Here is a 23,892-nt window from a genome sequence, read left to right on the forward strand (position 1 = left end):
AGATAAAAAAATAAAAAAAAATTATTGGCTATTAGCGTGAAGTGCTGTCCGTCCACATCGGTCAAGGTGGTGTACAAATGGGCAATGCCTGTTGGGAATTGTATTGCCTTGAACATGGTATACAACCTGATGGGATGCTTCCAGCAACAGCGTGTACGAGTGACGAAGGATTTCAAACGTTTTTCAGTGAAACTGGTGGAGGAAAATACGTTCCTAGGGCTGTTTTCCTCGATCTTGAACCTACTGTTATAGGTAAGACTTTAAAACTCTAAAACCTTCATTTTCTTTCTAAAAACGATTTAATCAAAATTAATCATCATTTCCAGACGAAGTTCGTACTGGAACCTACCATCAACTATTTCATCCAGAACAATTGATTTCCGGGAAAGAAGATGCTGCAAACAATTATGCACGTGGTCATTATACTCTTGGAAAAGAAATAGTAGACCTGGTATTGGATAGGATACGCAAAATCGCTGATATGTGTGCCGGCCTTCAAGGATTTTTAATCTTTCATGCATTTGGTGGTGGTACCGGTTCTGGATTTACCAGCTTACTGATGGAAAGACTCTCTATGGATTATGGAAAGAAAGCTAAGCTTGAGTTTGCTATTTACCCATCTCCACAAATTTCTACAGCCGTTGTCGAGCCATATAATGCAATTTTAACAACTCACACGACTTTGGAACATTCCGATTGTGCATTTCTCGTCGACAACGAAGCTATTTATGATATATGCAGACGTAATTTGGATATCGAGAGACCAACGTATACGAATCTGAATCGATTGATCGGCCAAATTGTATCTTCGATCACAGCATCCCTTAGATTCGATGGTGCTCTTAACGTTGATCTCACTGAGTTCCAAACGAACTTGGTACCTTATCCTAGAATACATTTTCCTCTGGTTACCTATGCTCCTATAGTTTCGATCGAAAAAGCCTATCATGAGCAATTGACAGTCATGGAACTAACTTCGGCTTGTTTCGAGCCAGCTATGCAAATGGTCAAATGTGATCCACGTAGAGGAAAATACATGGCTTGTTGCCTACTTTACAGGGGCGATGTTGTTCCCAAAGATGTGAATGCTTCTATTGCGACCATCAAAACTAAACGTGCTATACAATTCGTCGATTGGTGTCCCACTGGTTTTAAGGTACGACTCTAATATTTCATATATATATATATTCATTTTTTCTATAATTTTTATATACCTTAGGTCGGTATTAATTATCAACCACCGACTGTAGTACCAGGCGGTGACCTTGCTAAAGTTCAACGTGCGATGGCTATGTTAGCTAATACGACAGCTATCGCTGAAGCTTGGACAAGATTAAATAGAAAATTCGATCTTATGTTCGGAAAACGTGCTTTCGTTCATTGGTAATAAAATCTTATTGCAATATGACATTTTTGTTATCGTATATTTATACTTACATTATTTGTTCGATTTCTTCACAGGTACGTCGCAGAGAGTATGGATGAAAGTGAATTCAACGAAGCCAGAGAGGATCTTGCTGCCTTAGAAAAAGATTACGAAGAAGTTGGTATGGATTCTACGGAAGGTGGCGAGGGTGGAGAAGAAAATTAAATGTTGCATTAGATGAAGGCCATTTTTACGTTAAGTGGTAGCACACTTATCGTATTTTCGAGGTTCTATATTTTTTTTGTTTGATCCTCGTTGTCATCGCTGGGATGAACGAACTCGTTCAGCCAACTAATTTTTGTAGAATATTTTTACATATCAATTTTGTTTATCGTCCTTTTTTTCGACGTCCCTGTACATTCATTTCTTAGATATATTTCTCAATATACACGATTTAATACATTAATTCTTTTTTTTTATATTTATCAATACGCAAGCTTGTATATTTATTTATATAATAAACATTCGTAAAAATCATTCAAACGTCTTATTGCTCTTCTTTGTGTTGATCTCGAAAAAATGTTTGGTTTGATCCTTTCTGAAATGATCGACGAGGAAGATCGTACAAACTTTAACTACTTTTAGAGATATTACAGGCTCTTTATTGTGTAGAACAGCACGCGGCTGCGTAGAATTATATTACATATGTATAAACTTTTATCGGCATCGTTACACGTAGCTTTTTTTTTCAAAAAACTCTTATATCGTACATATAACATTCTTTTTTTATTCCTTGTGTGTTGCGTGCTTAAATCATTATTTCTCCTCGTACACGCTCGCCATTACCATTCCTTTAAAAAACAGACGTAAAAAATCGAACACGAATTTTACTTTTTTTTTCCTTAGAAAGAAAAAGAAAAAAGAGAAAAATGACAGAAACAAAGTGCCTATGTATATGCGTATGCAACGCGGAAAGAGAGACGTAGGAAAACGTTTGTCGAGAACGTATAGATACAAATATGTATGTGTTGTGTGTATGTTTTTATATGTGTGCGTATCATGTGATATGTCGTCGCAAAATTTTGCCATACAAGTTTTATACCAAGAATCGAAAACAATGCTAGAATATGATCTCGACGTTCTTATGTCACATTGCTTTTATCTTTGTATTTGTTTTCTATCTCCTTTTGCATAGATAAAAAATAAAACAAAATATATGTATTGTGTATGTGTATATGTGTATATTGACTATAGTGGAAAAAAGACGAATCATTAAATCGGTATACGGTGATATGCTGACAAGAGGATGACGACAATAACGTTTACTGGCAATAATAATAATAATAATAATAATAATAATAATAATAAAAATAATAATAATAATAATAATAATAATAATGATAATGATAATGATAATAATAATAATGATAATGATGATAATTATAATAATAATAATAATAATAATAATAATAATAATAATAATAATAATAATAATAATCATAATAATAATAATAATAATAATAATAATAATAATAATAATAATAATAATAATAATAATAATAATAATAATAATAATAATAATAATATAAAATAATAATATAAAATAATAATGATGATAATAATAATATAAAATAATAATAATAAAGACGATGATAGTGCTTAATAGTAAATATCATTACCGAGTAAATCCACTCACGCAATTAAACCCTGCCTCTGTTTCCTTAGACGATACTCTTAGCTATTTTTTTTTTCTTTATCAGCGAATTTTTGGGAACATTTCTCCACCAAGTTTTTCAACTTAACACCTTCAGCTTATAACTCACTTCCTCGACAACGTATATAATCTAGAAAGATAGATCTTTATAAACTCTTAGTTGCGCCTCGCTATTCCCCTCGTACGAACGCGTTCGCGCGACGAACGATAATTAAACTTTCTATCGCGTTTATATCATATCTTCTAATAATAGAAATCTTTAAAAAGCGCCGACTGCTCTATTTTCGTTTAATTTTTTTTCTTTTCTTTGCTTTTCTTTGTTTTTCTTTGCTTTTCTTTTAATGCGTCGAGGATATCATCGACATTTTGCAAATATTTAAACCTTTCTATCAATCAATCTTCCTTTTTTCTTTCTTTCATCTTTATCTTCTCGACTTCTTTACTTAAAAACTCTCCTATCTTTTTCTCTATCAATCTTGTCTTCTTATTCTTTCATTTTCACATAGTACATACACACAGTAAACACACAGGACACATACAGTACATACCACAAAGTACATACACATCATACACACACCACACATTTACTACTCTTCTTACTCTCTCTCTCTCTCTCTCTCTCTCTCTCTCTCTCTCTCTCTTTCTCTCTTTCTGTTTCTCTCTGTTTTTCTCTGTTTCTCTCTGTTTCTCTCTTTCTTACAATAAAATCTTACATCATTCTTTTCATCATTTTTTGGATTGGCAGGCGAATAAAGCTGCCGCTCGCTGGACTAGAGATTTCACTACTGCTTTTTATTGCGCATTCGTTCTACGATATACCTCGAAAGAAATTTCTCCTTCTCATTTACATCGTCCTTGCACATGTGCGTTTGTTACCACCCCCTTCCTCTTCTCACACCTTTTGTGTTTTCTCTTTTCTTATTTTTTTCTTTCTTTCTTTAATTACCGTCTCTCCTTTCTCTCTCTTACTCTCAATTTTTTTTCTTGCAAGTTTTTTTCATTTCCTTTATGGAAAGATTTTCGAAAAGATTTTCTTCAGCGCTGTGCATCGAACTTCCAAGTCACAGTTTGGAACTCGAAACGAGTTTCATTTAAGAATTTTTCTTGTACTTAAAAGAAAAAAAAATATATATATATATATATATATATATATATATTGTATTAAAAAAAAGAAAAATAAAGGACTTCTACAAGCGCGAGCTTCACTTTTTTTAAGGCACGGTCTCGAAGACGCTCGTCTTTCGCAAAAAGGGTTTCGATAATTCGTGACTGCGTCCATCGAGGACCGGTGAAGAGAAAAACACATTGACTTCTACCTTTTATTATCATCATCATCATCATCATCATCATCATCATCATTATCATCATAATTATCATCATCTTCATCATCTTATTCATCATAATCATCATCTTCATCATTGTCATCATCATCATTATCATCATCATAATCATTATCATCATCACCAATTTCATCCTCCTCCTCCTCCTCCTCATCATCATAATTATCTTCATCATAATCATTATCATCATCATAATCATCATTATCATCGTCAGTTCCCAACGCTTCCCCCTCCCCGAGATTGAGATGTATATATATGAAAATAAAGTGATCTTTACATGGGGATACGTCGTCGTGACCCAACGGAACTTGAATCGAATATCTTCGAGGATCGTTTCAACTTCCGTCACATTTTAATTTTAATTTCTTTTTTCCTTTCTTCTTTTAACATAATCATAAGATTGGTTATTCATTCCTTAAAAATTAATTTACAGATATTCTGATTTTCTTTTCCATTCAATGTTTTCAAAATGGGAGAAAGTAATCGCATGATACTATGAAACTCTATCAATTATTGTTATTCCACAAGAGAGAGAGAGAGAGAGGGAGAGAGAGAGAGAGTGAGAGAGAGGGAGGAAGAGAGAAATAGAGATAGAGAATCTAATTCTCAAGACATTTTGGTGAAGGATCGATTCAAATGATAGATAAAGAATATGAATTAAATTACGTTATCCTTCGAGCACTGATCGTTTTTAAACGCATCAGAAGAAAAAATGAAAAAAAAAAAAAAAAGAAAAAGAAAAAGTCAAGTAAAAAGTAATAATTACAAATAAAATAAAATAGGGGAAGACGTCGAGCACATTGATGTCTCTTTGGTTAATCTATCGTAATGTTCAAGTTAAAAAAGAGAAACAAAAAAGTAAACGTGTAAACGAACGAGTCGAATATCTCGAAGTACCCTTATCTTCTTTTATTTTTCGATAATCCTTACATCGATACGAATCAACGCGAAGATACTCTTGAATTCGAGACGCAAACAACACTGAGTATAATATATAAATGAAAAAAACATCTACTACGACGTCATGATGAGAACGTTAACGAACGTGAATTGTTGTGACCGTCCTAATGATGATCACGATAGAAAAAAAAATGATCGCTAACACACGCTACTTCAAGCAAGGATATATCGATGATCCATAATGAAGTTCGTAAAAGAAAATAAGAATAACGTTAATAACCGAAGAGTAAAAATAATAGCAGTAGTAATAGTGATAGAGTGAATAGTGACGTTATCTTATAATAATAATAATAATAATAATAATAATAATAATAATAATAATAATAATAATAATAATAATAATAATAATAATAATAATAATAAAAATAATAATAATAATAATAATAATAATAATAATAATAATAATAATAATAATAATAATAATCTTAATAATAATTAATATTAGTAATTAGCAATAACTGACGACGTTCGCTAAATAACGCAAATACGTGAAAAGTATCCACCAATGAAAAAGCACCCTCGCTCACTTTTTTCTCTCTTTCTCCTCTTGCTCTTGAAGCCACAAGCAAAACGCATATACTTGTCTGCACTTTAAAAATCATACGAAAAGATTGCGAAGGGTACCGATATGCCGCTAGGAAAGAGAATTTCCGATACAATCGGATAGCTTGATAAGAGAGAAGAAAAAAGATCACACAGGTCATTGTACTCATCTTTCCTCTCCGTATTACTCTTTATCTTTTTCTCATTTCTTAGAAGAAAAAGTATTAGGAGCAGTAGCAAAGTTATGTTGCGTTTTCGCCTCGTTGAGTCGGTAACGACGAAGGCAGTGATCGCGCTATGGAAGCACATTTCTGCCGATTGGACAAGACAGCGGCACATCTATTTGACATCTTAATTGATACTTTTCATTATATCGAAATCATTGACTTCTTTTTCGCATCATTGACTTCTTTATTTTATTTTCTGCATTTCGGAACCCCTCTTGTTAATCCTCTGTCTTTCTTGCTCTCCTCTCTCTCTCTCTTTCTTTCTCTCTCTCTCTCTTTCTTCCTCTCTCTCTCTCGTTCTCTCTCTCTCTTTCTTTCTCTCTCTCTCTCTCTCTTTCTTTCTCTCTCTCTCTCTCTCTCTCTCTCTCTCGTCCCAGTGCAATGGAAATAAAATCAAAGTAGTAGTACGCACTATCGGCAGTAGGAAAAAACGTAAAAGAGGACCACGTTTTATGCCGATCACGGAAGAGGACAATCATCTTCCAAGATCGACGTGGCCAAATCCCTGATCTCAATAAGACGAGAATATCATCGTCGTGTCCGTAGCCGCAGCTTGCCTTTTCAGTTTCTGGACCTGTCTTTAACACGACATCGACGCGATGCCGGCGTTCAGGATCTATAAATACGAATAACATCCTTGATGGGTGCACGACAGAGCGGACAATGACCGCCACCCTTGCCGCGCCATTGTTGAATGGCGCAAGGATAACACATGCACATGTGACCGCACATGTATAGGACACTGTCGATACTCCTCTCGTAGCAAATGGAACACTCGCTTGGTTGACCTGGGGTTGGCTGAAGACCTTCACTCCATTGTTGAAGATGAGAGGATGCTTGCGATGTGAGAGTACCATCAAGACTTTGATAAGTCACCGGATCGACATAAGTCGAGGAACCTGTGCTGGTCATCGTGCCGGTAAGCGGTGGTGAGGATTGTCTAGAGGATCCAGGATGAGGTACAGGTGCTGCTGAAGACGGTGGTAGATGAGATACTGTTGCTGCTGAGTTTCTATGAGCGGCAGACGCATAAATCGGTTGTGGTGTAGGCGGTGGTGGTGCTGGGTAACCACCTTGAGGTGGAAGATTCACGACAAGTACCGTGCCGCCACCAACGGTTGGCTTGAATTGGACCATTTCGGAGAATCTCGAAAGTTCGGTAGCTGCGTTGCTATGATTCGAATGTTGTTGTTGCTGTTGTTGCTGCTGCTGAATTATCGTCGCTGGTGAAGGATTGCTTTGACGTTGCCTTGGCGGAGAAGTAGGCCTGCTCGCGAGCATTCTCACACGTTGCGTGCTACCGTAGACATCCACGAATGCCCAGAGTTGGAGACTTTGATCAACATGCATGACCACATTAGGTGGTCCTCCGTTCTTGCTCATTTGAACCTCGCCATAGTGAGTGACAGTGAAGGCAATTTCGTCACCAGGCTGCGGACTCGAAGCTACATCCTTCGACACGACCCAGTATTCTGGACGATCCAACAAGAGATCACTATCGTCTGGTAGGTCTTCGGCTGTCAAGCGAGCTGGATCACATGAAGTCAAACCCAAGGCGAGTGCTCCGACGTACATCGGTTCCGTCGCTAGGATTTGCACGACCAGTCGCTCACCTAGTAGCAACGGCCGTCCGGTGAAGGCGTAGCCGTGACAGAATTCCGTGTCGGTGCGCGTTGCCACGCACTGTTGATTACTGAAGCGGATGTTTCTGCCGCGGGTACTGGAAAAAAAACGAAGAAAGACAAGGAAGTGGTTAGCGTGCGCTTCGACGGCGGACACAGGAGATATTATAGTATAGTAAAGTAGTAAGAGAGTGAGACATATCATTTAACTTTTACGTATCTTTCTTGATAAAGGAAGGAAACTTTGATCTCTCTTTAACGTTGATAGAGATCGAATGCAAAATCGATCGTCAAATCGTAAGATCGTAAAGTATTTTTCTACTTACTGGTGGAAGGGCAATGGGGTAAAGATGACACCAGCTGGTTGAAACCTGAGTCCAGGCAGCTCGACGTCAGGCTCATGATGGATCGACATGCTCTGCATGGACGGAACGATGATTCTCTCGACGTCCCTGCCAGCATTGCTAGCATCGTCCATCGCCGAGTGCCTGCTGTGCTGCGCATTGTCTTCGTTACTATGCTCCGCGCCTCGTCTGATATTATTAAAATGTTGTCTATTGGGATCGACGAACTCGATGGCAGTACTGTTGCCGTAGACGTCGATGATCGCCCACAATGGACTACGAGTTTCGACGCCAGTAAAGAAGAGACCCTTTTCTTCCCCATTAACACCGAAGTGAACATCTCCGGCGGATGTGACGTAATAAAAGAGAACTGTGTCCGGTTCGGCGAACCTCTCGGCTAGTGCTTTGGCCCAGTAGCCAGGCTTGTTTGTTAGGTCCGGACAAGCATACCTTGGAAGACCGCTTCTTAGATTGATAGGATCGTTGCTGGTAAAGCCGAAACGTATAACACCACTCCAATTATCCGAGATTTCCAAGAACTTCACGCATACCTAAAAAAAAAAAAAAAATAAGAAAATTAAAATCTTTTAATTATCATTCTTTTTCCAGAATAAAGTAATAAGTTCATTTGCCTGTTTGCCTCTATTACACGCTAAGCACTTTGGTTTATTGTGAATTTTCTTAACATTGAAAAGAGTCGATCGCGACTGATAGCTAATAGGGTTTTGAAATAAGTCAGCGTGAATTTTGTTGTTAATTAACCCTCATCGATCTCTCGCTAAGTTTATCATAGTCAGTCACTAAACTAGAAATAATGCGAGCAACGTTATTTAGCGTTATTATCACTTTCATTGCTCATACGTTCGTTTCGGTAATTAATAAAACGTTACCTACGAGGGTTCTCTTTTTCTCTCTTTTTTTTATCTATCTATCTTTACCTCTCTTTTTTTCTTTCGAGTTTCCCTACGCGTATTAATTAATATTAACCAATTTAACGTTCAGCTTGAAATCGCTTATTATATTCAGTAGCAGTCAGCTAGAGATCCCTCGCGGATAAGAATTTTAAACGGCCACGCTTCCGCGATGCACCTAATTGCGAAGAAATTAACGCGCTATCGTGCCTCGCGACTTGCTTCGGCGAAAAAAATAAACGTATCCTTGCCCACCGACGAGTCGATTCTCATTATTCCACGAATTAGTACAGTAGATGCATCTCCGTATAATACAGCTATGAAACTTATACGAATATTTCTTTGCCTTTTTAACACGAAACGAACAATTCCCATGGGGAAGCTATTACAAAATATAAGTCTTTGAAATGCCGATTTGATGATATCGGAATTTTCGAGGAAGGTCTTCAAAATTTATTGCCCATTCTTCTCATAAATTATCGGCCCAATAACTTATCATCTTTCCAATTTTTTATAATCTATTTTTTTTTGTTTGTGTGTTTAAAAACGTATTATAATTTAACATAAAAAAATATTACAAACTTGAATGATTACGTTGATCGTTTGAATTTCTTTGAGTTCGAAATTTTAGAAAGAAATTTCAACGGAAATTCTTTTAGGAAAAAATCATAATGCGAGACAACGCTCGGTGAAATCAATGGAGAGCACGTAGAACCTTCGACCTACTCGCCTACGCTCTGCCAATCTCCTTTGAAGAGTGAAAAGAACGCATGTATAAACTGAAAGAAAAAAAAAGAGAGAGAGAGAGAGAGGGAAAGATAGAGAATAGTAGATACCGGCGCCACGTAACATGCATGTCTTTTATATAATCAACGCGTAGATATACCTACTACTCTCTGAACGGATGAATTAGTTGGAATAAGTCAAGAAACGCAGTGGTTAGATCAACGGTTAAACGAGAAACCCACGTAAAATAGTTGTGTCTTCAGGGTCGGCATGCTTTTTAATAGATACGAAATAGATGGAGAATATAAATGACGATTTCTCGAGTGGAACGAAAGTCACCTATTTCTCACGATCCGCGAGGGATAACAAGGAAACACATGTTACATGCGTGTGTAAGAAGCGAGAGTGCAAATAATCATTGTGACCTTCGAGAGATCGCTTTTAAGATTGTATTTCTTTCTTTGATATTTTTAACCATCTTTACTCTGTTATACGAATCTAATTCTATGAGAATGAAGTTTGATATTGATTTTTTAAAGTGATTGTAAAAATTTGAAAAAAAAAAAATATTTGATAAAATATTAATACATTTAACTTTGACATTTTAATTGTTGTTTGATGAATACAGGTCAATGAACTCTTTCTTTGTCTACAATGGAATAAGATATCGATCTCGATCTCGATCTTACGTAACGCACGAGGACCATGTTTATTGCACCATGACTCACCTTCTCACCGACTCGGACCGGTCTTGCACTAAATGTGACTCCCTTGCAGAAGCTCTCGTGCCTCCTGGCGATGGTCCCGCCATTACAAAGTCGTATATTGTCACCGTGCACCTGATGGAAGGTCAGAGGTGGTAAATTGTTGGTACCTGCACTCGACGATCTGGGTGCTGTAACAAAATGAAATATCGAACAAATTAGTCGATCCTATGTCTATAATTTTCTCTAAATCTTTATTCCACGAATATCATAGGAAATATATTGTGAGGAGCAGAAAATCTGAGGAGGAAATTATTGCTTCATAGTTTTCAAGGACGACCACTTTGAATTTGCCGGAATCGTAGTATTTATTTCCTCGAGGAAAAAGAAATTAGATATCTCTTTTTATGAACGAGGAAACATCGAATTATTATATAATATTTAATATTTTTTCCATTAACTACGTCTAAACTTTGACGTTACAACATTAGGATACATCTATCTATCTCTATCTTTCTCATTCTTTATGTCTACTTTTAAGAATAGCTACTCGTCGAAGAAAGCTCGAATATCGACTTCCATCTCATCGGGAAATGCCTTCGAGACATCGACCACTTCGAGAACAAAGAACTACGAATGCTTTAGAAAGACTAGAAAAGAAGTGACCGAAGAGAAAAAGAGAGAGAGAAAGAAAGAAAGAGAGAGAGAGAAAGAGAAAGAAAGAAAGAGAGAGAGAGAGAAGAGGTAAAAAAGAGCGAAGTAACTCGAATGAAAAATGCAAACCTTCTCTCAAAGCACCCTGTAGTATACTGCCCCTTCGATATTTCATAACTTTGACTCGTTGATCTAGAACATTGAGACGTTCCGAGGATATACCCGGTGCGAATCCGACAATCGATTCATACCCAAGCATTTGTGGCGACGTCGATCAATCGGAATACGCTTGGAATGCGTTAGCTATCGTAATTCTTTGTCCTAATCAATTCCTGATATCCTCGAATTGTCACGAATTTCGATTGACCTCTTGATTGCCCCTATCGGAGTTCATTTAGAATTCCATAGATGATAAAATTCGATAGCATTGATTTTCTTCGTTCCTCAAACACTTTCTCTTTGATCACTATTGTTTTCCTTCACTTTGACGTAGAAAAAAAAAATAAATCCATCGGACGAATTTTTCTTTTTCGTTTTCTTTTTTTTTTTTTTTTTTTTTTTTTCCTTTAAGAACTATTTCTCTTTCTTTGATTCCTCTTCAAGGAAGATTTAGACGTATAATCGAACACATTCACGAAAACATACTCACGACCGGTCCGATCGAGAGTCGACTACTCACTGCGAGAGAGTTATATCGATATGCACGAACGAAGAGGGACGGAGAAGTGTGGAGTCGATGTTGTAGGTGCGCCGCGCACCGGAAACCGCACGTTTCGTAGCGGAAACGCGTATGAGGCCGAAAGAGTGCCTTCGGCAAAACGGACCCAAAGCGATACGCTTTCTCCGCTTCGTCCTGTTTTTGAAGGAAAGACGGATGTATCGAAACCACCATCACCATCATCATCACTATCAGCGATTCAAAAGGGATACAATACCCTTCGAGAATGCCAGAAGGAAGGGAAGTGTTGCTAATATTTTCTTGGGCTTCCTGAACTTCCTTCGATGTAAAGACTCGTTAAAAAGAAAAAAGAAAAAAGAAAAAAAGAAGAAAAACAAAGAGAAAAATGAAAGAGAAAAATGAAAGAGAAAAATGAAAGAGAAAAAATGAACTAAAAAGGGTCTTAGTTTTTAAATATACATCAACTATTTATCCATTTATTTTGTTTGTTCAAGAAGAATAGTTTTTAATATTTATAAAAAAAAAAAAGAAAAAAAATAAACATAATTAATAATAATAATTTAATTTAATTAATAAACTTTTAATCATATAATTAATTTCTAATACCAATTAGAGAATGTATAAATTTTCTTAATAATTTATTTTGCTAAATTTTAAAAGATCGTAAACAAAGAAACAAAGAACACCATAGTGCAATCGGTAGTTCGTTAAAAAAAGTCTCGTTGATAACAAAAAAGCACTTGTTCTGATTGGCAAGATGTGTTGGAACACGCGACGCGTGTCTTCGATGCGTCTCTAATGCCTAATCGGACGGTCCTAAACACTCTAACGGTACAAACATACAGGTACGCACTTAACTTTTGTTAAATCGTCTCCTGAAATACGGATGATCGAAAAATCCATGAGAAATTAAAATATGTTCCGAAAGAAATACGAAACAAAAAAAAAGTCAATAAAAATAAATTGTTTATTTTCTCGATCATGTTACGATCTATGGAACGAGAGGAAATGCGAAGACAGAAAAAAAATGCGAAAGGAAGTCGAGATCGAGTTCTCGAGCTTGGTATATTAATTCGAGTGCCTGATTAATTCTCTAACGAACCGAAACAGTTCACTCTTAAAGCGCTGATCGTAACTACTGTTCGAGATCTATAGATTTGCGGCAAAAATGAGTAGACGATCGGTTTCTCACGCTCCTGGTAAGGCGCGTATTAGGAACTAGTCTAGAAATGATTTTAATTTATAATTTACTCATTCTCTCTCTCTCTCTCTCTTTCTCTCTTACAATGTCGTACCTCTTTAAAAAAAAAAAGAAAAAAAAACTTTATCTCCTTCTCTCTCTTTTTCTCGTTTTTATTCTTCACGTATCCGTTATTACATCTCGTAATAGCTTAGAGAAGATAACTTGAGATTTCTAAGATTTTACAAAGATATTATCACCGATTAGCACGTAGTTGTAATAGTAGTTACTATTACTGATTACTTGCGATTTTCACTATGTTCTCTCGTTAAGAAGCTTTTCGTGAAGCAGTACCATTCCTTCCGATCGTTTCCGGCCCAAGATGGATCGAAGAAAAGAGAAGAAGAATAAGAAGAAGAAATTACTGGTTAAAAAAACTACATCTTTTCGTGGTAAAAATTCAACTCTTCTTTTCTCACGTCCAAAGACGAAACGCGATAAAGAAGAGTCACGAAAGGAAAGATATATATATATATATATATATATAAAAGGAAAATAAATGGAGTGATTTACTCGATCATAATAAATTCTGTTGTTACGTTTGGAATGTTTCATGACTTTTATAACTATCATTATTATTATTATTATTATTATTATTATTATTATTATTATTATTATTATTATTATTATTATTATTATTATTATTATTATTATTATTATTATTATTATTATTATTTAATACGAAAAAGTTGAACTACCTATTACGTGGTTAACGCTATAATTGAATCCCTTTAATTCATTTAATCTACAAGCCACCAATTTCTTTCTATTTAAGTATAAGAATATCTGTTTACTTAGCAAAAGAGGAATGCATCCGATATTGAATATAATGGTGATCGTAAAACTAGTTATTCTTTCTTATCGAATAATACATTTAATAGTACCACTTTGTCCTTATTCCTTCTTAAAACTTGATAACTATGCCGACCAGTTTGCAAATCATCGACGTAGAAACGTTCAAAGGTGTAGATAAATGAGCTTGGCTCAGGTTTCGTAGAAATTCCATCCGCTTCGATAGATTGATCGATGTCGTTGATTACTTTATATTATATTATACAATGAGTCATAGAAATATTCGAATAATTTCTGATATTAAATAAATTTTATTTAACCAAACGATATAATAATTTTTATGTAACAGCGATGGATTATATAAAGTGACAGTTTTTTTATAATTTTTTATCATCAGTTAATTTCTCTTTATCCTTAATGCGAATCCGTCAGGTTCTTTTATTCAATGAAATGTTACAGAGGATTAAGAAGAAAAAAGTATTTAAAAAATATATACATAATGAAAAAGTTTAATTTTCCGAGCATAGTCATGATTATTGAACGGGACGATTCGTGCGATTCTAAACGTCTATCTTTTTCTCGTCTTTCTCTTATTTTCTGTACTCTTGTCACCAAGGGAAAACACTTTCCATCGAAATGGACAAAAGTGGTAATCGTCAGGGCAAATGGAGTCACGGTTTATTCGGCGAGACCAACGAGAACGATGAGATGCAACGGTACACATCATAAGATTCCCACGTTTCTAGCACTATAGTTTAAATGTATTGTGTTAACAAAACCACACCATTCTATTATCTTCAATTCGAAAAATTATTCGTCAAGATGAAAAGATATCTCTTCTTTACTTAAACATATTATTTTTATTAATTGAAATTTTTCATTAATCAGTGGGAAAAGAAAAAACTAAGCTTTAACATGATAAAATAACGAATATGTAACAATGTGATAAAAAAAAATAATAAAGAAAAAAGGAAGGAAAGTAGATAAAAGAAAAGAAAAGAAAAATAAATGCAATTTGGTAGCGAGAAAATCTCTTGTTTGTCTCTCATCAATAACGAAGCTTCCGCAGAACGGTAAGAGCCTAGAGAGATCTTTGGCAAGCTAAAAGGGGAACTACGATGATCGAAGTAACGCACGTACAAACGGTAAGGCACTCCCGACGATTACGCTAAGGTCGTCGTGGATCGTCGTCGATCATCGTAAATCCGGCCTTTCGACCTAGCAACTATCGATCCTTCGATCTCTCTGGTCACGTACGATCGTTAATAGGCTACGAACTTGGCTCTCTGATCGCACGCATTGTTTCCAAGTAGCTACTCCGTTACTGCTATTACGACTAACTAACCAACTGCAACGTTCGCGTATAGTGATTAAGAACATTAATTTCATTTCGCGATACTCTCGGAGAAAATCTTAATTTAGATTAATTAAAAAAAAAAAAAAAAAGAAAAAAAAAAAAAAAAAAAAAAAGAAAAAAAAAAAGAAAAAAAAATAAAAACAAAAACAGAAAAGAAAAGATAAATAAATAAATAAATGAATGAATGAAGAAAAAAGATAAAAGAAATAAAACTACAAAGAAAATTATTAATATTTTCAAGTATTCTAGATTTAATTCTTTCTTCCCCCTTATATAATTAATTATTAAAATAAAAATAGAGATTTATATGCGAAGACAATTAAACTATTAAAAAGATATATTATTACGATATGATCCATAGGCGAAAAGAAACACCGATTAGAGATCAGCAAGAAAGGTTTTAAATACGGAAGTATGGGTGAAGTTTGCGAAGAATTACCTCGCGACGCGTTGGTATCACCGTCATTAAAGATAAATACTATCTTCGCGAAGACTAAATTACCATGATTACAACGTTGACTTACTCAACGAGCCGCGATCCTTACCATAACGCGGGAGTACAGAACATACGTTGTTGCTACCTTAGCGACATGGTCCCTATCCATTTTTATTCGTTGATCTTTCTCTTTTTCTTTCCTTTTCTTTTTCTTTTTCTTTTCCTTTGATCCTGGACTTCCTTCGCAAGAATATAAAGTTTCGTGAACGACTTCGTTCCACCACCGATGAAATTGAGTTGTATTCGAGAACCGGTTGTCCGACAGAAAGCTGAGAATTCGATCGAGCGTTGCTCTAGAGAGGAACATCCTTGAAAATATTTCTTTGTCGAATATGATCGATCGAGAATTTTTTATCGAATGAAATCTTACTGAGAGAAGATTAATGGATCAATTAATTAAAAAATCAAAAGAGAAAAAAAACGAAAAAAAAAAGAGAAAAAAAAACAAACAAAGCAACATTAACGATCGATTACGGTTCGATCTAAATACCATGTCTTTTATCAGTCTTGCTACACCTTTATTTGCAAATCGATCCTGGTGGGAATCGATGAAAAAGCGCGAAAACACGTTAACTTTCGATAGCTCGAGGACTCGTCGTTAGGAAATGCTTAGAAGCCATCGGGGGGACACTGCGAGAACCCGATACAGTGTCGTAGCTTTCAATCGATCGTACATGTAAATCGGCGAGTCAATAAGTATATAGTGCTATAGTAATTGGTCTATGCCCGCGCTTATGTTGTTGCCATTCGCTGGCGGTACATCTCGTGGGAAACTCTTGACACACATTCGCACGGAAGTGTGCATCTCTCTCTTTCTTGCTCTCTCTATCTCTATCTCTCTCTCTCTCTCTCTCTCTCTCTCTCTCTCTCTTTCTCTGTTTCTGTTTCTTTCTCTCACTCCTTTTCACGTCTTCAGAAAGAGCCGCGGATTATCCACGAGTCTCTGATGAATAATGCCGAGAGGATTTAGCAAGTTGTCCTCACACAAGATGCTTGATATTCAAGATCAAATAATAGAACGACCTCAATCATGGTGTTAAAATTCCTATCTAGACTTTTCATGTATTTTGTAATATGAAAGGAAATCATTAATGAAGTTTCATCAAAGATGTTACAAGTTGAAAAAGACACTGGATTAAATTACATTCTGAAGACCTTTCAATGTTATCTCTCTCTCTCTCTCTCTCTCTCTCTCTCTCTTTCTTTCTTTCTCTACCTCTTCTTCCCTTTATAGTCTGACCAAGTGAAAGCGTTTCCAATAGGACAATGCACGCCCGATGTGAACGCTCTGCACTTTGCACGATGTAAATAAACGGAGCCTTGACCGAGCTTCAGAGAGAGAGAAAGAGAGAAAGAGAAAAAGACAGAGAGAAACAGAGAAAGAGAGAGGGAGAGAAGGAGAGAGAAAACTCGATCGACGACCTGTATATTCCCCTTACGAAACGTGTCGACTTTTAATCTTGTACGTTCGATGAGTAACACGATTCACTCTCTTTCCTCGACCTGGTATAGAATAGAAGGTAAAAATAAAAGAGAAGAGAAAAATCTTTTAAACGGTTCGTCGGTTCGGAACCGAATCACTTTCTAATCATCACATCTAATTCAAGTACCAGGTTATTCTATAATTAACTAAAATATTTGCAACTATTAATCGAAAAAAAATATTTCATACCATGTCCTCCCAAATATAAAGAGAGAAAATCTAGTACATATCTCGGCGTGAAAATATGACTCTATTTCTAAGCATACCTCCCTCTTCTCCTCTTTCTAATCTCTAGTACCTTGTCCTTCGACCTCAAGCCAAAGGAGGCTGCTGACTGTCGAGGTACTGTTAAAGTTCTGCTGCAGTGAAGCCAGAGTAATTTTCTTCTGCCGACACGGCTCGACGCCGCTTGTGAACGTATTAGAAGTTAGATCTATGTATACAAACACTGAGTGTATTAGTATAGGAAGAGGCGAGCAGGAGGGGCCTTGTTCCCACGCCCGACGCCGTGATCTTTCCTGAGCTACCTAGTCTCGAGACTAGAAGGAGATATTCCTCTTTCTCTCTCTCTCTCTCTCTCTCTCTCTCTCTCTCTCTCTCTCTTTCTCACTCTCTCTCTCTCTCTCTTTCTTTCTCTCACATTTTAACTGGTACTAGTAATATGGGTTACGCAAGGTGGCAATGTGCGAGGCACGCTGAAATCATAATAACGCGTGCTCGTACCAAAGGAGAAACGAAAGAGACTCATTTTCGTGTGTATACATGTATAGCCTGTATGTGTATCTTTTCCATGTAGACGATCTGGTTGGATGATTAAAGAGAGGAACGACTCTTTCGCGTGCTCGCGTCCTCCTAGCGATCGTAAACAATTGCCATATTAAGCTACCAGCAGGCACACGCGATCGAGAAAGATGCGCTAGAACGATTAGGGGAAAATTAGATATAACGATACGAAAGGGTCTTTGAACTTGGACTCGCAAACGGATATCGACGAGAAATCCGTAAGATTTTCTTTGACCGTTATGATAAATAGTAGAGAAATATTCTCTGGGCGAGGCATTTATAAATATTTTATATTTATATTAATGATTTGGATTTTTTTTTAAATATAATCGGTATAACACGAAATGTTTGAAAAATATATTTTATTGTAATTTTTGAAAAATTAATATTATTTAATGACAATAAATATTTGTTGAAGAAATTATCTATTTTTTCCTCTTCTATCTTTTTTTTTTCAAAGTAAAATATTATTAGAAAAATATCATTCAAAAAGAAAAAAAAAGGGATGAAACTTGTCAAGAATCGTCGACCTCACCTATTAAGTCTACTCATCATGATGACAATATATTCAATGAGGACCAAGATCTCTATCTATTCTGAAAAGAAGGAACGGAGTTTTTTTGATTTCTTTGACCTCGCGACGAGTCTCAACTCGTCGGGTTCCACGAAAAATTCTTTCATTTCTTTTTTTTTTACTTTGTCTTGGGACACAAACTAAACAGTTCTTTCTTCATTTTTATCATCATTGTAAGCCAAATTGGTTAAATTCGTACAAAAGCATAAGGATAGTTCGATTTTCGAAGGGATAGCAAAACACGACAAGTGCGAATTCCCATTGCGCGACATTTTTAAAACACGAACCACGAATCATCTATGGAACAATCGGATTAACGAAGTTAAACGAGATAGGGTGGCATGTTCTAATTCGCTCTCCTACACCCTTCTATAAACGTTCCCTATAAAATGGACGAAGAGTTGTGCATCTGTCACGTTTCGCACGTTAACTTTTGAGTATAGGATTTGCGGGGGTGTAAGTAGAAGAGCTAGAGGAGACGAAGGGGAAGAGGAGGAGAATGAGAAGGAGAAAACGGGACCAGCCCCTTTCGATCTTTTTTTTATGTCCTTTGGACAGGGAGATTAACGGTTTTTCTTCCGCTCGAACCGCTCGTTCAAAGATTAATTCAATCTGCCGAGAAAAATGACGCGTGTTTTTCATCAAAAATAATCAAGAAATCTTAATTCCTTTTATTTTATCATATCTTTGAAAATTTTTCAGTCTCGTCAATTATATTAAAACTTTGTTTTATATACTTTATCCTTTACGTTTCTTTTATCTCGAATAGTTCAGGTAAAAGCTATTGATTTTAGATAAGAAAACTGATCATAACCGAGTACAACTTGTTTTCGACTTTTTGAAAAGAGAAACTTTAAGGAGAGTCCAAATATCGTTGAAAAGTAAACAACTCTTTTCTTCTCTTTTTCTTTTTTAAATTATACGATGCACCGATCCGATTTAATGATTAATTAAACGATGAAGGATTGCTTGTTAAGATATTAGAAAGTTAGCGATTTGTTCATGATTTGGAACGATATTTAAAATAATTCGTTTCTAATAAGAAATTTTTCTTTTTTCTTTGTTCTTTTTTTTCCGATAGGTTTTATCTCGCACCGACTATTGCAAGAACGTTGTCGTTGCCATCGTCGCTGAATGATGACTCATGGTAGAGAGCAGCGTTAATGAAATTCTACTTCCTCGTGGATACGACAAAGAGACTCGTGTTTTAAATACTCGAGAATGGGCCGCCATTGCGCCAATTTTGAGAAATAATCGTCTTGGGTGTGGCCACCTTCCCGCGTCTCTCTTTTTTTTTTAAATACATTCCTTTTTCTCGACTGATTAAATTCTTTATTTGATATATGTGTTCTTTTGTCTTTTTACATTTTTCATTTCTTTTAGAAAAATGCTACGCGACTTGCAATAACAATGATCGTTATAAAGAAATACTTAAAAAAAAAAAAAAAGAACATTAAAAAAAGGAAAATACAAAAAATCTCGAGGATCATAGTCAACGTAATTTTAGTTTATCATTCAGTTATTATTTGAGAGCACTCGTGAAATGGTTCACGCTCTATAAAATGCTCGTAACGTCAGGAGCGTTGGTAGATCCTTAGCGGGAGAGTTGGTCGGTTGGTCGAAAGAAACTGAATGTAGGGACAAAAAGAGAGGAGGGGAAGGGGGAGAGAAAGAGAGAGAGAGACAGAGAGGGGGGAAAGAGAGGAAAAAAGAGGAAGCTTGCCTTTTTTTAGATTTTTTTTTGTCATACTCACCGAAAGCGTTTCCCGAGAGTCTCAACCGTGCCACTCTGGTGGCCCTGTTAACGGTCAACGGTCGTCTCGGTCGATGATAAGACAAAGCCATCATTTTTTCTAGTCAACGATTGTTACCAGAATTCATAAGAAAATTCTTCTTTTTTTCTTTTTTTTTTCTTTTATCACTTGAAAATTAATTTTGAAAATCCCGCTAAGTCTTGAGATGTCTCCCAAAAGGGCAAGGGGAAAGATTCGTTGGGATTTAGAGGGTAGAAGGGGAAGAAAAGATGGCGTTGAAGTACGACAAAAAAGAGGGGGTTGGAAGGTAAGGAACAAACATATATATATATACACACACACATACAAAGATGCACGTGCACGCGAGAGTACTTCACTGCCGTGATTTTCGCGATCGAGACCGGATGGAAAACGTATAGAACAAAGAGGAATAAAGGAAAAAATCAGAACGAAACGAAACCTGACGAAAACGAACGCGGAGTCGTCGGTAAAAGGCGGGCAGCTTGAACCACGCCACTACAACGACTGGCTTTCGTTGCTGAAGCAAACTACTCCCCATCTGCTGTATTGCTTACTGCCCCAACTCCCTGCTGCTGTCATTATCCGAGCGCACGACTGTGTGTATGTGTGTGTGTGTATTCGTAACGTGCGTGATTATATTTGTGTGTACTCTCTCTCTCTCTCTCTTTTACACGCATACACATATAGAGAAGCGCCCGCACGTACCAGCAGGATGAAACCTTACAAAATAAAAAGAAACTTCTTCAACGTATTTTTAAACGGAAATATTGCATATATATATAGATACACATACACGTATACATACATATTATGTATGTATATGTGTGTGTAATATGTGTGTGTAATATGTATGTATAATATATATATATATATGATATCTCTTTGAGATAAAAATGCTTATCACCGATGAGAGTCCTTGCTTATTCGAATTGACTTTGTTTATCGAGATTTCATTGAAGAAACCTATGATTAATCTATCTCTTATCTTTCTTGAGATATTATTCGGACACTGAACACCTATTATCTCAAATGCCAATTGTTCTCAATATTATAAAATAACAATCGTTCTACATTTAATATTGTTAAAATCGTTTTACGTTGTAAAAGAAATTCTTTTGAACTTATATATAAATTGATATAATCGATTCGGTAAATGATTTTCTTCATGAGATAAAAGTACTTATACGAATACGTACATACATACGTTCGGAGTATATAGGAAAAAGCGAATGTATGCGTATGTGTGTCGCAGCTGCAGCTGCTCGTAGGAGAAGGACGACGACGACGACGACGACGACGACGACGACGACGACGACGACGACGACGACGACGACGACGACGACGACGACGACCACGACGACGACGACGACGATAATAATGACGACGACGACAACAATAATGACGACAACGACGATGATGGTGGAACGACGCAAGAGTGGAGAAGAGAGAAAAGGTGAGGAGAGAAGAGAGAGGTACTTTGGGGATGGTAACGAAACCGTGACAACGGTTGCGCACCACCTGGCCTCGGGAAGCCAGCAGCAGCGAGAAAGAACACCGGGCCTCTTCGACATTGGCGTAGACCTTCTTTTTCCCCCCACCTTTCTTTCCTTACACATATAAATAGTGGGGATAAACTAAAAAAGAACATGAGAAAAAAAAAAGAGAGGGGTGGCACAAAAGAGTGGCTGCCTTTTGGAATTCCAACATCCTACGAGAGCGAGAGTGAGAGTGAGAGCGAGAGAGAGAAAAAGAGAAAGAGAGAGAGAGAGAGAGAGAGAGAGAGAGAGAGAGAGAGAGAAAGAGAGATAGAGTGATATTATTTTGGCTAACTCTCCTCGACGATATATAAATATCGATCGACGATACTCCTATAATGGCACAATGGGTGGGGTGTGTTTTGTCCTCGAGATGTCCTGTGTAATCCATACCACCACGTTAATTTGCTCATCCTTCTTACTAAAAATTTTATAAAATTGTTTGCTCTTACTTTCAATCGAAAATGCTTATTTCTATCTCACGATCTTTGTTCTTAATCTTTTATAAATTAATTTTTTTATTTGTGTCTAAAAACAATTATGAGATATAACTTATTTATAATTTAGTTAAGAGAAAAAAAGAAAGAACAGCAAGTCTCGCAATAAAGATCTTGGTTTGAAACAGAAAGTAGTTATTTCAAGAGTCATCTTGTTAATAATTAATTCATCGTCCCTGTTAACGAGTCAAAAAATACGTAATATATGATTTACCATAATGTGGAACATCTGCTCGCGATAGCGGTGACTATCTGTGTCCTCTCTTTGTGGGGGCGAACGTTAAGATTGTCAAGGGGAAAAGAAGATGAGAATATAGATGGATACGACCTTTCGATGCTGAGGAGAGAATTATTTTTATACTTTGTTTCGCTTCTGCCTCGTTAAATCTTTCTCGTCGCATCGGGGAGTAATTAAAGTGCATCATGATGATGCACGTAGTTCAATGAACAAACAAAAGGATTTTATACGCTTCGCGCGTATATTACGTCACGTTTCTCAAGTCTAAAATAAAAGAAGAAGAGGAAGAAGAAGAAATAGAAAATTCTTGGCAAATAAAAAATTCACGTCGTGATCTCGACTCTGTGCTCGATCGATTTATCCCTTTTAAAGTTTCCTATGTACCTTCCTGAGATCGAAGAGAATGATTCTCTCCTTGAACGTTTCACGCACAACGAATAAATCCATCGTCGATAACATGGAAAAATTAATTTCCCGTGAGTCCAAATGCGATTCGTTGTGCCATCGTGCATGATAATTTTCCCCGCGTATCAAATGGAGAAAAGAAAATCCTCAATTGATGGATGAAGGAAACGTTTGTCCGTGGTATTAATAAGGATAAGGAGAAGGAGAAGGAGGAGATGAGTGAACGTAGCAAATGATGCGATCGACGTCGAAATTCCGATCGTTTGCGGCTCGATGATTTTCACGGAGCATTAGCATACTTGATCGCATAATGTTCGCGCGTATAATATACGCATCAGGATCAGATTAGGGTCGAGAACCTGGACCCCATGTACTTACTCTTCTCGATCACTTGAAAGAACAACGTTATGTTATACTCGATGTATAGAGTAACAATGTCGGTACAGAGCGTCTCAGTGAACGGCAACGAACTCGTCCGGACTGATCGATCGTTACCCTTCCATGGAAACGAGAAAAGCGAACAAATACTCTGTTATTCTTTTATTTTTATTTTTATTAGGTTGATCGTGGAACGATCATAACATTACTATAGAATAAAAATAGTACCTTAATCTTAACCATGATTATTATTAGAAGTAATACTATAAAATTAAATAATTAGGATCATTATATGGACCAAATTTTTTTCCCTATATATTTCATTAATCTATCTTGTAATTAAATTTAATTACTATGTAATAATAAAATGACTGTATACAGACTATCTCCTACAGCTTTTAGTAAAGACACAAATACTACGAATAAGGATCGTTCCTATTGATAAGATGAATTTCCCTTTTCATGATACCTCGGCCCTCCGAATAAAAAAAAATAAAAAATAGGAGAAAAAAATACGTTTGAAGTCAAAGGGAGAAGGATAGGTAGAAG

At 36.3% G+C, this 23,892-nt stretch overlaps 2 protein-coding genes across 5 annotated transcripts in view; one reads left to right on the plus strand and one right to left on the minus strand.

Annotated features, from left to right (window-relative positions):
- The first annotated feature begins 41 nt into the window (after nucleotides 1-41).
- LOC118446819 (tubulin alpha-1 chain) lies at nucleotides 42-1,671 on the plus strand. The gene is made up of 4 exons (XM_035877924.2): nucleotides 42-252; nucleotides 327-1,156; nucleotides 1,220-1,383; nucleotides 1,462-1,671. The coding sequence occupies exons 1-4, from the start codon at nucleotides 78-80 to the stop codon at nucleotides 1,589-1,591; spliced, it is 1,299 nt and encodes a 432-aa protein (XP_035733817.1). The 5' UTR covers nucleotides 42-77; the 3' UTR covers nucleotides 1,592-1,671.
- Nucleotides 1,672-6,595: 4,924 nt separating this feature from the next.
- The window catches only part of neur (E3 ubiquitin-protein ligase neur), a 62,090-nt gene continuing 44,793 nt past the window's right edge, over nucleotides 6,596-23,892 (minus strand). For 2 of the 4 annotated variants that reach the window (XM_035877923.2, XM_035877920.2), the window contains exons 2-4: nucleotides 10,482-10,648; nucleotides 8,099-8,667; nucleotides 6,596-7,870 (exon numbers count right to left, since the gene is read on the minus strand). In XM_035877923.2, coding sequence (XP_035733816.1) covers nucleotides 6,760-7,870; nucleotides 8,099-8,667; nucleotides 10,482-10,648 — 1,847 coding nt within the window. In that variant the 3' untranslated portion in view covers nucleotides 6,596-6,759. Of the gene's footprint in view, nucleotides 7,871-8,098; nucleotides 8,668-10,481; nucleotides 10,649-11,240; nucleotides 11,572-20,269; nucleotides 20,409-23,892 lie in introns of those variants that run through there. The other 2 variants (XM_085655575.1, XM_035877921.2) reach the window with 2 other exon arrangements.

This window comes from Vespa mandarinia, chromosome 3 (assembly GCF_050613455.1).
Source record: "Vespa mandarinia isolate Hongniang chromosome 3, ASM5061345v1, whole genome shotgun sequence".
Taxonomy (NCBI): domain Eukaryota; kingdom Metazoa; phylum Arthropoda; class Insecta; order Hymenoptera; family Vespidae; genus Vespa; species Vespa mandarinia.

Excerpts from the sequence above, each read along its gene's own strand:
- LOC118446819 (XM_035877924.2), top strand. The coding sequence starts at position 78 with ATGGGCAATGCCTGTTGGGAATTGTATTGCCTTGAACATGGTATACAA. Across the intron at positions 1,157-1,219 it reads GGTGTCCCACTGGTTTTAAG|GTCGGTATTAATTATCAACC; the intron begins GTACGACTCTAA and ends TATATACCTTAG. Across the intron at positions 1,384-1,461 it reads AAACGTGCTTTCGTTCATTG|GTACGTCGCAGAGAGTATGG; the intron begins GTAATAAAATCT and ends ATTTCTTCACAG.